The sequence below is a fragment of the Elephantulus edwardii genome, unplaced genomic scaffold (assembly GCF_000299155.1).
Source record: "Elephantulus edwardii isolate Elephantulus edwardi_28Jun2011 unplaced genomic scaffold, EleEdw1.0 scaffold00045, whole genome shotgun sequence".
NCBI classification, from domain to species: domain Eukaryota; kingdom Metazoa; phylum Chordata; class Mammalia; order Macroscelidea; family Macroscelididae; genus Elephantulus; species Elephantulus edwardii.
Genome location: NW_006399795.1, coordinates 6,775,938 through 6,788,702, shown reverse-complemented (window position 1 = coordinate 6,788,702; position 12,765 = coordinate 6,775,938). Strand labels below are relative to the sequence as shown.

The 12,765-nt window shown below is 41.7% G+C and overlaps 1 protein-coding gene across 1 annotated transcript; it reads right to left on the bottom strand.

Moving 5' to 3' along the window:
- Nucleotides 1-1,017: 1,017 nt before the first annotated feature.
- Nucleotides 1,018-12,223, bottom strand: UTS2 (urotensin 2). The gene is made up of 4 exons (XM_006885912.1): nt 12,118-12,223; nt 7,591-7,701; nt 3,194-3,236; nt 1,018-1,138 (listed from the first exon to the last, which is right to left on the bottom strand). Exons 1-4 carry the CDS (start codon nt 12,221-12,223, stop codon nt 1,018-1,020), a joined length of 381 nt encoding a protein of 126 aa, XP_006885974.1.
- Nucleotides 12,224-12,765: the final 542 nt, after the last annotated feature.

Here is a 12,765-nt window from a genome sequence, read left to right as displayed (position 1 = left end):
TTTTTTTCCTTTTTTAAATAGAGACACATGGTGGTTTCATACCATTTGGTCAGCAGCTGAAGCTTTTAGCCATCACACCACCAGGGTTTCTTTTAGCATTACCATCCAATCTCTGCCACACACATTTTAAACCTAGAGCACTGTCATAGCTGCATTCAGTGTCCTCATGTTTGAGATAATGTGTGTTCTCTGAGCTTAAAACCTTTTCCCCTATAAATGTATTCTTGATATCTTAAGTGAGGAAAAGCAGATTTATGGTGTTTGTTGACAAGAACAGTACAGATTTCATATTGCTCCAGCAGAGCTCATATTGGGAGGCTCAGCTTTCCCATCTTTAAAGATTTCACTCCATTGTCTGCATTGTTCTGTGCTGGGAGCCACACACACACAGCACTGAGGGCCTCACAGGACATAGCCTACAGGTAAGCAAACTCATTTACGTAGATGTGCTTACAAACTATAAATAAATAACTTTCATACATGTATGCATATATTTGCTCTTTTTAAGAATGTTAAACCAGGCTATTTCCTCAAACCTAAATCTCCTGTCAACTTTTTTCTCTTTTCCTCTCTAAACAAGTTAAAAAGATATTTCCCCCTAGAATAAATGTCTGTGATCAAACAACTTTTAGTGTAAAATGATTCAAGTGTTGAGCACTTCAGTCAGCTAAGAGAGAAGGTGTCTGAATATATGAACTCCCCTGTCAGAAGTATTTGCTTCTGTTCATTTATTAGCCTTATTCTGAAATTTTCAAAGGATTTATATTCCTCTTTTTCTCCCCCCTCCATTTTTTACTGAGGATTTATGGAAGGAAAGTAAATATGCAGATTTACAGGCTAGGTATATAAGTAAAATAACTGCTCATGTGGTATTGGCAAAACATAGAGGATTTATTTTCCAAATAATAATGTGCAGGGCATGGTTTGCCTGGCGTTTCTTTGATGCTGTGTTTAATCAAGCGGTTTTTATCTTCTAAGGGGATTGCTTCTCATTAACTAGCAGACACTCGTTTTGTTTTACACACAGTATTTCCAGAAGCATTCAGAGGTAGTCTCATGTTTCTTGTGCTGTTTCCTTGTTGCAGCCAAAAGATGGTTCAGTAAAACCTTAGGGTCTTGCCGAGAAAAAGCCTGAAACCAAAACAGTCACACAAAAACGAGGTAAGTCAGTGAAAGATCTCACATGAGAAAAACAATCTTTATTCAGGACATAGCCAGCTGCTCTCTGGTTGACCCTGTCTTGTTGTGGCCCTGTATGTGACAGATTATAACTGGCTCTGTATAGTTTTCAGGGGCTGATTTCTCACAGGGCACCTCTAGGTAGACTTGAACAGCTTATAATACTGCAAGTATGTACATTTACAGGCTATGTGTATATAAAATAACCACTCACCTGGTGTTTGTGGTGTACTAACAGAAACCTTCAGCAACTACAATATTGATTGTTCTGGGGGATGATGATGATGATGATAATAATAGAAGGAAGAGGAGGGGGGGGAGGGAGGGAGGGAGGAAGGAAGGAAGGAAGGAAGGAAGGAAGGAAGGAAGGAAGGAAGGAAGGAAGGAAGAAAAGATTTTTCTTTAAGCATTTAAAGTCCCCTGATAATTATATAAGAAGCTCTGGTGGTATAGTACCTAACTTATTTGACTGCTAACCAGAAGGTTCGCAGCTCGAGTCTACCAGCTGCTCTAAGGAAAGAAGATAGACAATCTCTGCCTGTAAAGATGTATCGCCTTGGAAACCCAATGGAGGGGTGCTGTGACTCAGCAACAGTGCACTGAGTTTGGTTTGAGAATTAATTATTCAAGGGCCCCTGGAGCGCAGCAGCTTAATGAAAAAGCCCGAGGTTCAAAATCACTAAATACACCTCTGGAGAAAGATGTAGCCATCTGCTTTCATAAAGATTTGCAGCCTAGAAAACCTGACAGGGCAATTCTACTCTGTCCTCGGTGGCTTCCATGAGTCAGAATTTACGTGATGGCAACAAGCTACTAATTGTAAAGGAATCCCTTCATGGTGCAAATTAGGTAATGTACTGTCTGCCAACTGAAAGGCTGGAGAGCCACGTCCACCCAGGTGCCTCAGAAGAAAGATCTGGCTATCTACTTTAGAAAACCCTGTATGGCGCAGTCCTACTGACTCACGTGGTGTCACTCCCATGACTCACAGTCTATGGCAGCTCTATCTTGTTTTATAATTGTGACCTTTTCCAAATCATTTGGTCTCACCATTCATCATTCTCCATTATGCTTCTTGTTCTATGTCCCAAGTAATTATCTTAATATTTGCTCTCTACTACAGGTGGCTCAATGTTTTCAACTTTCTTCCACTTGTGAATCACAGTGCTCTTCTGATTAATGTGCATATGAACCACTTGAGGATATTATTAACATGCAGCATTTGGTCCAGAAGATTGTACGTGCAGTCTGAGCATCTCCATCTCTCACAAGCTTCCCTGTGATGGTAACGCTGCTGGTCAATGGACACAAGTTGAAATAATGAAGCAGCTCAGAGGGGCCACATGGTTATACGGGCTACACAGCCTATAGGGGCCTTATCTGTCTTCCATTGTCTTACAGCTTGTTAAAAATAATCTTCACAAGGAAGCTCTGGTGGCCTAGTGGCAAGAAACTGCACTGCAATCCCAGAGGTATGTGGTTCAAATCCACCAGATGCTCTGCTGGAGAAGGAGGGGCAATCTCCTCCTATACCGGTCAGATCAGATTTGATGGTACACACACACACAAATAATAAAATTTTAAAAAAGGAAAGCTCTAGTGGCCTAGTGGCAATAAGCTGCACTGCAATCCCAGAGGTGTGCAGTTCAAATCCACCAGATGCTCTGCTGGAGAAGGAGAAACAATCTCCTCCTGTACCAGTCAGATCTGATTTGACAGTACACACACACAAATAATAATAAAAAATTTTAAAAAATAATAATCTACACTAAATAGGCCCTGGATAACTGTTTCTTACATTAAGATTGTACATGAATCAAAATTTGGAAGAAATTAATGCTTTGCATAACACCAATTGGCCCATTATTTTAAGGTATGATTTCCACCACTAACATTTTTCTAGCTCCTGCCAAGAATATGCTTGCCAAGAACACTCTTTAGTTCATGAGTTTAGAATCCTCTTAAATTGAGTGGAGAATTTTAAACCTAGTTCCCATAAATGGAGTCACTTACATTTCGCAGACTTCCTCTTAGGTTCAAAGTATTGGTCCTGGAATCTGGAAAACAATATTTTAAAAATCAATAATCAGCCAGTCCATCATCTTTGGTTACTGCTCGCTTTAATTAAGGTACAAAGTGTACAGTGTACAAAGAGTGTGTCTTGTTTACGTCTGTCTAGTGTCTGGTCTTCCTGCTCTCCACACTCTAGCTACCTTGATATACATGCAGGCAGGCACCGTTTTTCTTATCTGTGTAACTCACAAAATGTGCAGCATTTTCTTCATTTAGTCAGTACTTGAGGAGTTTATAAAATGTTTTCTAACAGTGGTCACTTCAGCAGCACATATACTAAAACTGGGACAATTCAGAGGTTAGCATGGCCCCTGTGCAAGGATGACATGCAAATTCATGAAGAATTACATACTTTTCCTCCTCCTTGACCAAGCGTTTGCACCTAGGCTCTGTTGGGATCAGAGTCATGTAGATTCAGGCTTTCTCCTATTATGTTCACCCTCCAAAGCTGTGGCCCCAGGGTTGCAAGTTCTTTCAGCAAATAGCACTTATTGCTGGCCCAGTTCAGCACTGAGAGTGGGTCACCCAGGTCTCCACACTTCCATGTCCTGGTCATCAGCAGAGAACATGCCAGGACTGAAGCAGTTTCTACTGTTGATGCAGCTCCCAGACTCTGCTACTCACACACCATGTGGACACGATCATGGATCAGATATCCTGTAATCCTTCGTTGGGGGGCATTGGGAAAGGGCATCTAATGAGGGAAGTAGATGCCTTGGGTGGCTGTGTTCTTGCATCCGTGACAAGTACGGGGTCCATTACAAATTATTTTTAAAAAGTGTAAGGGACCGATGGGGTGCCTAATAGCTCAAATTGATAGGAAACTTTGTAAACAGAACAGGCAGAAAGAAATTTGGAATACACTAGAGCTTATTATTCAGAAGGGAGCTGTGGAAGACGTTCTTACGTGATGTTCTTCTTGTTCGAGAGTGAACCAGAGCCGGTACCCTCTGGGAAATGCCACGTTCTTGGTGTCTGGGCTGATGGGAGCACAGTGTATGTGGAGCGTGTGATCCTGACTAGTGGCACATTTCTGAGAGGCATGATATAATTGGACTGGAAATGAATCCAGCAGGATATTTAGGGAATCAGCCTTCAATAGGATTGGCTCAGACTCTAGACAAGTTGGGGTTTGTGGTTGGAAGGCTGAAGACTGGAACTCCACACCAAATTGCAAAAGATTCCATTAGTTTCAACATTCTAAACAAGCAGATGCCAGATAACCCATCTGACCATTCAGTTTACTCAGTGAGATAGTATAGAGTAAGCCGGAAGGTGCACTCCCATGTTACGTGACTCACACCAGTTCCAGAGTGGATGAGATTGTCATGTTAAGGAAATTACAAGAGGACCCGATACTGGACCCTCCCCCATTAAATTACATGGTTTACATTTTCCAAACCACATACATCAGGTTTGGTTGGAACCTGAACGAATGGATTCTGACCTTACTTCCTTCCAAGGGTTTATCTGTAACACTGCCCACACGGTTACAGAGAAAATGATGGCATGAGTCAGAGGCTCGGAGAGGCTCGGGTGATCCAGCCACGCTGGGGCTCAGCATGATTACTTTGACCCCCATCTAATCACTCTTTCCCTCAAGACACATTTGGTTCAATGGTCTTTCTTTGCTGGACAAATCAATGGTATCACCGACTATGAGGAAGCTGCAGCTCAAGGTGTGAGAGCTGGAGTCAAGGCCAGTCTTCAGGTCAGTCAACAGAAGCCTACATAGATGCTTTGATTGATGATCTCACCACTTTGGGTACCAGTGAACCATACCACATGTTTACCAGCCCAGTGGAGTTTGTCACTGTGCCCTGATAATGCTGCCAGGAGGCTCACCTTCCAAGGATATAAAAAAAGCTGGCTGTGTGTCCCAAAAGCGCTATCAAAGGGAATCTTGGATAAAGTCTACTTTACAAGAAACACTTCTGTGCTGAAAACCATTGAATTTTCAAGTGTCAAATGGAAAAAAAATTACTCTCAGAGGATTCTACAAGCATTAATAAAAGTCAGCCTCTCAGAGCTCTAGATGTTTTGAAATATGAGAAAGTTGGTATGGAGTTATTATCCAAGGCTGCTCCAAAGTCTTTGAAGAAGTACACCAATTGTCGAGAGCTAGCAGAAAGACTGAAAAGAGAAGCCACTTTTGAATCAGCATTGTTCCAGCAGCAGAAAATTGAGGGAGTACAGCTAGATGAAGCTCTCTAACTTCAGAAAAACTTAGATTATTTGACTCTCAAGGGTGTATAGCTTTATCCCATGAAGCTGGAGAGAAACTGCACTTCAGTCTCCGACAGATGATTGGAGCTACTAGTCGTACACCTGGAATGACACCTGCTGCCATCGTCAATCTGCTCAGATTTGTGAAAACCCCTCAGCAGAGACAAGCAGCTAAGGATGAATTGTCTAAAATTGGAGCATGAGTACGGTGAAACTACTCGTATAATGTTGTGCAACATTCATCCAAGAGAAGTATTGTTGGATATCATTGAGTCAGAACCCACCCATAGCTGACCTTCCAGCAGGTTTTCAGAGGCTGTACATCACATGGGAGAAGACTGCCCAGCTTTCTCCAGTGGAGAAGCTAGTGGTTTCAAACTGTGTGCCTTTGGGTTGGCAACACAGCTTCTTATGCCACTAGACTTCCTGAAGAGAGGTTTGTTGTTGTTGTTGAATCAGAACTGACCCATAGCTGACACTCCAGCAGGTTTTCAGAGGCAGTATATGAAGAACAGATCATCCAGGGGGCTGGACTTTATGAGGAGGAGTGTGGCATCAGGATTGGAGGAAGATTCATCAACAACATGCATTATGCAGATGACACAGCCTTGCTTGCTGAAACTGAAGAGGACAGGAAATGTTTGCTAGATGGCCAAGGACTGTAATCTCAATATCAAGAATACAAAGATTCTCCCCATTGGGCCTATTGACAGCTTCAGGATGGGTGGAGATGATTCAGCCTGTTTTGTTCTACAATCAACACTCTTAGTGCTGGCACTCAGGAAATCAATAGACTAATTACACTGAGGAAAGTTATCTGCATTCAGGGAACTCTCCAGTGTTCTGAGAGCAATGATGCCAGTCTGAAGACTAAGTTGTGCCTGATCAGAGAGCTGAACAGTTATTAAGGATGATAGAAGAAGGATCGATGCCTTTGAGCTGTGGTGCTGGAGAAGAGTGTGGAACATACTGTGGACTGCCAGATAATAAGTCTGTCCTGGAGAGGATGAAATCAGACTGCTCCCTGGAGGCAAGGGTTTTGAGGCTCTTTCTCACATACTTTGGGCATGTGGCCAGAAGGACCAGTTCTTACAGAGGGACATCGTGCCTGGAAGGGTGGAGAGACCGTGCAGGAGAGGAAACCCAGGATAAGATGGACTGATTCCGTGACTGGAGCAATGGGATTAAGTCTGTTGGAGATGATGAAATTGGCTCAGGATCGGGCAGCTTTCTGAGCTAATGTGCATAGGATCACTCTGAGTTGCAGGTGACTCGATGGCACATAACAACAACAATCGCTCAGGAGGAGATTGCCCATCCTCATCCTCCTGCAGAGGATGCTGGTGGATTTGAACCGCAAGCCTTCATGATTGCAGCACAGATTCTTACCACAAGGTATAATAGATGTAAATAAAAGTGAAATGGAAGAAAAAAAATTCTAATAGATGCCTTTCTGTTAAGCAGCATCGATGAAAACGCTCCGTTTTGTTTGGGAACCCTGTGGGCATTTGTCTGTGTGGAGCAGTACAGCCATGGGGAGTCGTCGTGGGTGACACCCAGGCCTCTCCCTGGGACAGTATGCCGTTTCCTCATCCACACTTTACCCACCCCATGAGATGGGTGCTTTTTCCTCATTCTTCTTTGCTAATTAAGAAACGGAGGTATTGAGAGAGTAAATAATTTGCTTAAGAAGTTAGTAGGGAAACCAGGATTTTAAATTGTGCATTTTAGAAACGGAGATAATACCACCCCAAAACCAAGAATTTGTTAAAAAAAAAAAAGAAAGAAAAACTGCATAGCTATCGATTTGGATGGATAGAGCTCTGGTGCTAGAGCTCGTAGCCTGTAGAGAGTTGCATTCCTGACCCAAAGGTTGTGCCTCTCTAGTGGTTCAAATCCATCAGGAAAAAGATGGGCACTTTCCTCCCGTGTGATTTGCAGCCTCAGAAACCTAGTGGAAAGTCATCCGTGAGTCGGTTCCAATTTGATGAGAGAAATAAAGGATAGGGGTGTTTGTGTAGAGAGAGCCTTTGAACCAGGATATGAGTATGTGAATTTATGCAGTTCAACAGCAGTAACATCAGACAATCTGTAAACCAAGAGCCCTCTTACCTGCATTCTCAGGTCTCCCGTCTCTCTCTGCACTCAGCATCTCTGGCAAAAGCCGCAGAAGGGAGGCTCTTTCCAGATCATCCAGAGTTACTCTTGCTTCTTCATCAGCTGCTACACAGAAGAATAAAATACACGCACTCAGTTCATCCCTTTGTCATTTCTGTTCTCTGTTGTCTTCTGGGGGCACTGGAAGAACTTCCAGTGCTAGATTCCCGATTCCCCAGCAGCATTTCAAGAGAGGTGTGAATGTGACAGTCCAGTGTACCAGGCAGAGGACTGAGAGAGTCAGGGGAGCGGAGCTGATATTGACGCTTCTCCCCATGTGGGACCACGGGCTAGCTGCCCAGCCATCTCCACTGTGGGGGGCAGCCTGCTTCAGGGAGCACTAAAACCCCACCTAGCTAGGGATGTCTCCTGCTGCCCCTTTCTCTCTACCAACTGTCACTGTTGTCTTTTACTCTTAGTTGGGTTGTGAAACTGGAATAAGATAAAACCAAAAATTACTATCTTTTTAAGGTTGTTTGTGTTCTTTTGAAAACAAAATGATGTATCCTCCCTTGCTGAACGCCAAGGTTTAGACACAAGTATTATTATTATTGTTGTTGTTATTGGGAAAGAAAAGATTTTAAAGTAGTCTTTAAGGAACTTAATATTTTCAATGTGAAATTTGGTGGGCTGAGGTGTATAGTAAGGTATGTATACAGTGAGTATAAGATTTCTTATATGTATACAGTAGACCATAAATGTACATGAGTTATATGATAAGCATGTGTTAAATAGTTTTAAGTCTGCATAAAGTATACGGTAATTGTGTGCGAGGTCTATGGCAAGCGGGTATGTTGTTGTTGTTATGTGCCATCAAGTCAACTGCAACTCAGAGTGACCCTCAATAGCTCTGAATCCTGCTCTAGTGTGAGCCAATCTTACTGTCTCTGACATACCTACCCTCATGATCCCAATTACTGTGTCAATGCATATCCTCTGGGATCTTCCTCTTCTGTGCTGTCCCTCTACCCTTCTGAACATGATGTCCTTCTCCAAGGACTGATCCCTCCTGGTCATGTGCCCCAAGTATGTGAGATGGAGTCTTAATATCCTTGCCTCCAAGGAGCAGCGTCCTTTCACCCTCTGCAGGACAGACCTATTAGTTCTCTTAGAAATCCATGGTATGTTCAATACTCTTCATCAGCACCACAACTCAAAAGCATCAATTCTTCTGTCATCCTTGGTTCTTGTTGAGCTCTCTAATGTATAGAAAGTAATAGCATAGACCATTGCCTTCATCAGGTGCACCTTAGTCTCTAAACTGACATCATTGCTCTTCAGCACTCTGGAGAGGTCCCTGACTGCAGATTTTCCTAATGCAATTAATCTTAATTTCCTGACTGCTGGTGCCGAGAGTGTTAATTGTGGAACCAAGCAAGTTGAAATTGTTAACAATCTCAATATCTTTTCCAGCTATCATGATGCTGCCACTTGCCACAGTAGTGAGAATCTTTGTTTTCTTGATGTTGAGCTTCAATCCATATTGCAAACTATAGTCCTATTACTATAGTAATTGCTTCAGGCCCTCCTCAGGTTCAGCAAGTAAGGTTAGTAAGGTTGTGTCATCTGCATAACACAGGTTGTTGATGAGTCTTCTTCCAATTCTGATGCTACATTCCTCCTTATAAAGTCCAGCCTCTCAAATTATCTGTTCTGCATTTAGATTGAAAATGTATGGAGACAGGACACATTCCTGATACACTCTTTTTCTGATTTTGAACCCTGCAGTGTTTCTTTGCTCTGTTCAGATGACTGCCTCTGGTCCAAGTATAGATTTCACATGAGCACAGTCAGGTGTTCTGGGATTCCCTTTCTTCTCAAGGTTAGCCACAATTTGTTGTGATCCATGCAGTCATACATAATTAATGATACACAGATATACATTCCTCTGGTACTCTGTGCTTTCAGATATGATAAATGTGTGTGAGTTGTATTATAAGCTTGTGTGAAAGATGTTAAATACATGTAAGGTATATGGTAAGTGTGTGATGTATGTGGTAAATGCATGTAACCCATTGTCATTGAGTTAATTCTAGCTCATGACAAGCAACCCAAAGCAGACCCTCCAGTGGGTTTCCAGCAGCCCCAAAGAGCATGGGAGGAGATTGCCCATTCTTCTCCCACAAGGCAGCTGATGAATTCAAACTTTGTGCCTTTGTAAAACTGCCCTAAGGTTACATTGACTGTAGTCAACGTTTATGAAAGCATGCTGCCACATCTTGCCACAGAGCATCTGGTGTGTTCAAACCGGCAACCTTTCAGTTAACAGTCGAGCACGTTAACCTCTGCGCCTTTAGGGCTCCTTAAGTTCACATACAGTGAACAAACCGTTATAAACTCATCTGAGTGCATTCACAATATTTATGAAGAATGTTCATGAAAATCTATAAAATTTGACCCTGTGTAAGTGTTTCTGTCACAAAGGATCACTGATGGAGAAGCAAATAAAGGAGAGAAGGATTCTGACAAAAATGCCAAAGTAAGCTGCCACCTGTGATAGAATTTGAGTGAGATTTTCATCTAACCTTGTATTTAATTATAATAATGATATGTAACTGTTCAAAGATGATGGTCCCACAAAACCAAACCCAATGCTGTTGACTCAGTTCTGACACTCACAGCCCTTCATGATGCATACAAGGCTCTAAGTCTTTACAGGAGATGATCTCATCAGTGGATTTGAAGCAACAAACTTTCTGTTAGCGGACCAAATAACACACTCACTACTCCATTAGGCTTGGCTCCACAGTCAACACTCTTGGTACCAGCAGTCAGGAAATCAGACGTACTCAGGAGCAACAGTGTCTCTCTGGAGACTAAGGTGCGCCTGATACAGGTCATGGTATTTGCAATCGCTTGTTATGCATCAGAGAGTTGGACAATGACTAGGGAGGACAGAAGGAGAATGGATGCTTTTGAGCTGTGGTGCTGGAGAAGGGTACTGAATGTACCCTGGACTGCCAGGAAAACAAACAGATTCATCTTGGAGAGGATTAAACCAAGCTGCTCCTTGGAGGCAAGGATTCTGGGGCTTCATCTGACATATTTTGGACATGTTGCCAGGAGGGACGGGTCCTTGGAGAGGGACATTATGCTTGGGAGGGTGGAGGGACAGCGCAGGAGGGGAAGACCCTCTATGAGATGGATTGATTCGGTGACTGGGGTAATCGGGATGGGTGTGTCAGGGGCGGTGCGGTTGGCGCAGGATAGAGCAGGGTTTAGAGCTGTTGTGCATAGGGTCGCTATGAGTCGGAAATGACTCGACGGCACATAACAACAACAACAACATGATAAAAGTATCTGAATATTCACTCAGGATGATTTTATCTTGAGCTTTCTATAATTTCTTTAAAAAACAAACAAACAATGCAACAAAAAACAAAACCCAAACAAACAGAGGACCAATAAAATTAATGCTTGATTTTGACCGTTAATGTAGGTTCTGAGGTCAGTGACCTTAAAGTTGATTGATACTCCTGAGTGACTATCGTGTTTGATTTTACCAGAAAGCCTGCCTGGGAGAAGTTATTAAAGATGAAACATGATAAAACCAATGTCTTGAAAAAGGACTTCTCTCTTTAAGAAAAAGAAGTCGGGGTGGGGGGTGGGGGAGGAGAGGGGAAAGGGGTGCAACAATGAATGAATGGAATTCCAAAATCTCTGTAGATGTTCATTGAAATGAAAAATAAAGAAATTAAAAATAAAAAAAAGAAAAAGAAGTCAAAGTTGAACAATAAAATACCCAGTTAAGGTTTTTATCCTTGAAAATTGATACCCAAACACAAACTTATTCATTTCTTAAACTAAAGTCAGAGATCATAGCAAAAGAAGTATCTCCTTGACTGAACACTTAAAAAAAAATCCAACTTAACCTTGGACAGAATAAAACAAATTGTTTTTAAAAATCAATATACTTAGACATTTTTTACATTCTAGCTCTATTGAAAAAGAAAATTGGGGAAAAAAAACCCAAGTAAATGCATTTTGCCTTTTAATAACCAATTTTTATTTCATTTACCATAATAGTTGGTAGCTCTCTCTTAAAATAAATCCACAATAAGAAAAACCAATCAATCTTATACTTGATTAATTCATTTTAAACCAAGACTGAACATAATTTTTAAATTTAGCACAATCTAAAAAAAACCCCTTAATCGGCAAAAATGAAAATTTGAATTATAACAATGACATAAAATTAACAGTTACTCTCCTACATTTGCATTTTAGTAGGGGGAAAATGGAATCTAAGATGTAGAGGGAAGATCTGGTAATCATTGGGTTCCCCACCCCCGTAAGCAGAATTATAAACATACCACCGAAACTCTTTTAAGTGTGAATCCCATTCATTTTTTTGTGTGTGTGATTATAAAAACATTTGTAACAGAATATTTGCCAATTAAGAATCCCCATTCTTATCTCTCACGTTTAAGACCTTAAAAGACTCTTTCACAGTTAACTCAAGGGGGTTAAAATTCATCTTACCTGAGAGCTGAGGGGTCACCTCCTCCCTGGAGCCAGTGACGGGGAGAGAGAGGACCGGGTTTAGGAACGAGATGACAAGAAAGCAGGACAAAGCCAGTTTGTACATGACTGGTGCTCGGTGTAAGTCTTCTTGGCTTCTCTTGTCCACAACTTCCACCTCACTCCCTCTCATTCCCAGGTTGATGATTATATATTATCCTGTGACCTCATAAATATCCTCTCCCTAAAAAAAAAAAAATCCATTTCATTGGCTATGGAAGCTAAAATGCAATCACTTTGCATTGATGTAATTTTTTCAAGGTAGCGATTCATAGACAATAAATCTACTGTCTCATTGCGGGAGCACAAAATTGGTATTACATAAAGAAAGAGCAATTGAGTTTATTAATCTGGCATAAAGAGCAACTTCCAGCTCTAAATCATGGGTTAAAGGAAGGGTTGGACATTGGTTGAAGTGGTCGAGGCAGTGACACATGGATTTATGAGGCTTCGCAGATCCTGACATGAAATGTGTTGTTCTTTTTCATTTGTCAAGAGGTGAATGCATGAGTTGGCATGATGCATTTGAGGCCATCATGCTAGAAGAATTACAATCTGGGGATTAAAATTTGAATCTAGTAATTTAAAATAGTGAAGAAACTCTGTAAT

Excerpts from the sequence above, each read along its gene's own strand:
- UTS2 (XM_006885912.1), bottom strand. The coding sequence starts at position 12,223 with ATGTACAAACTGGCTTTGTCCTGCTTTCTTGTCATCTCGTTCCTAAAC. Across the intron at positions 7,702-12,117 it reads GGTGACCCCTCAGCTCTCAG|CAGCTGATGAAGAAGCAAGA; the intron begins GTAAGATGAATT and ends TCTTCTGTGTAG. Across the intron at positions 3,237-7,590 it reads CGGGAGACCTGAGAATGCAG|ATTCCAGGACCAATACTTTG; the intron begins GTAAGAGGGCTC and ends ATTGTTTTCCAG.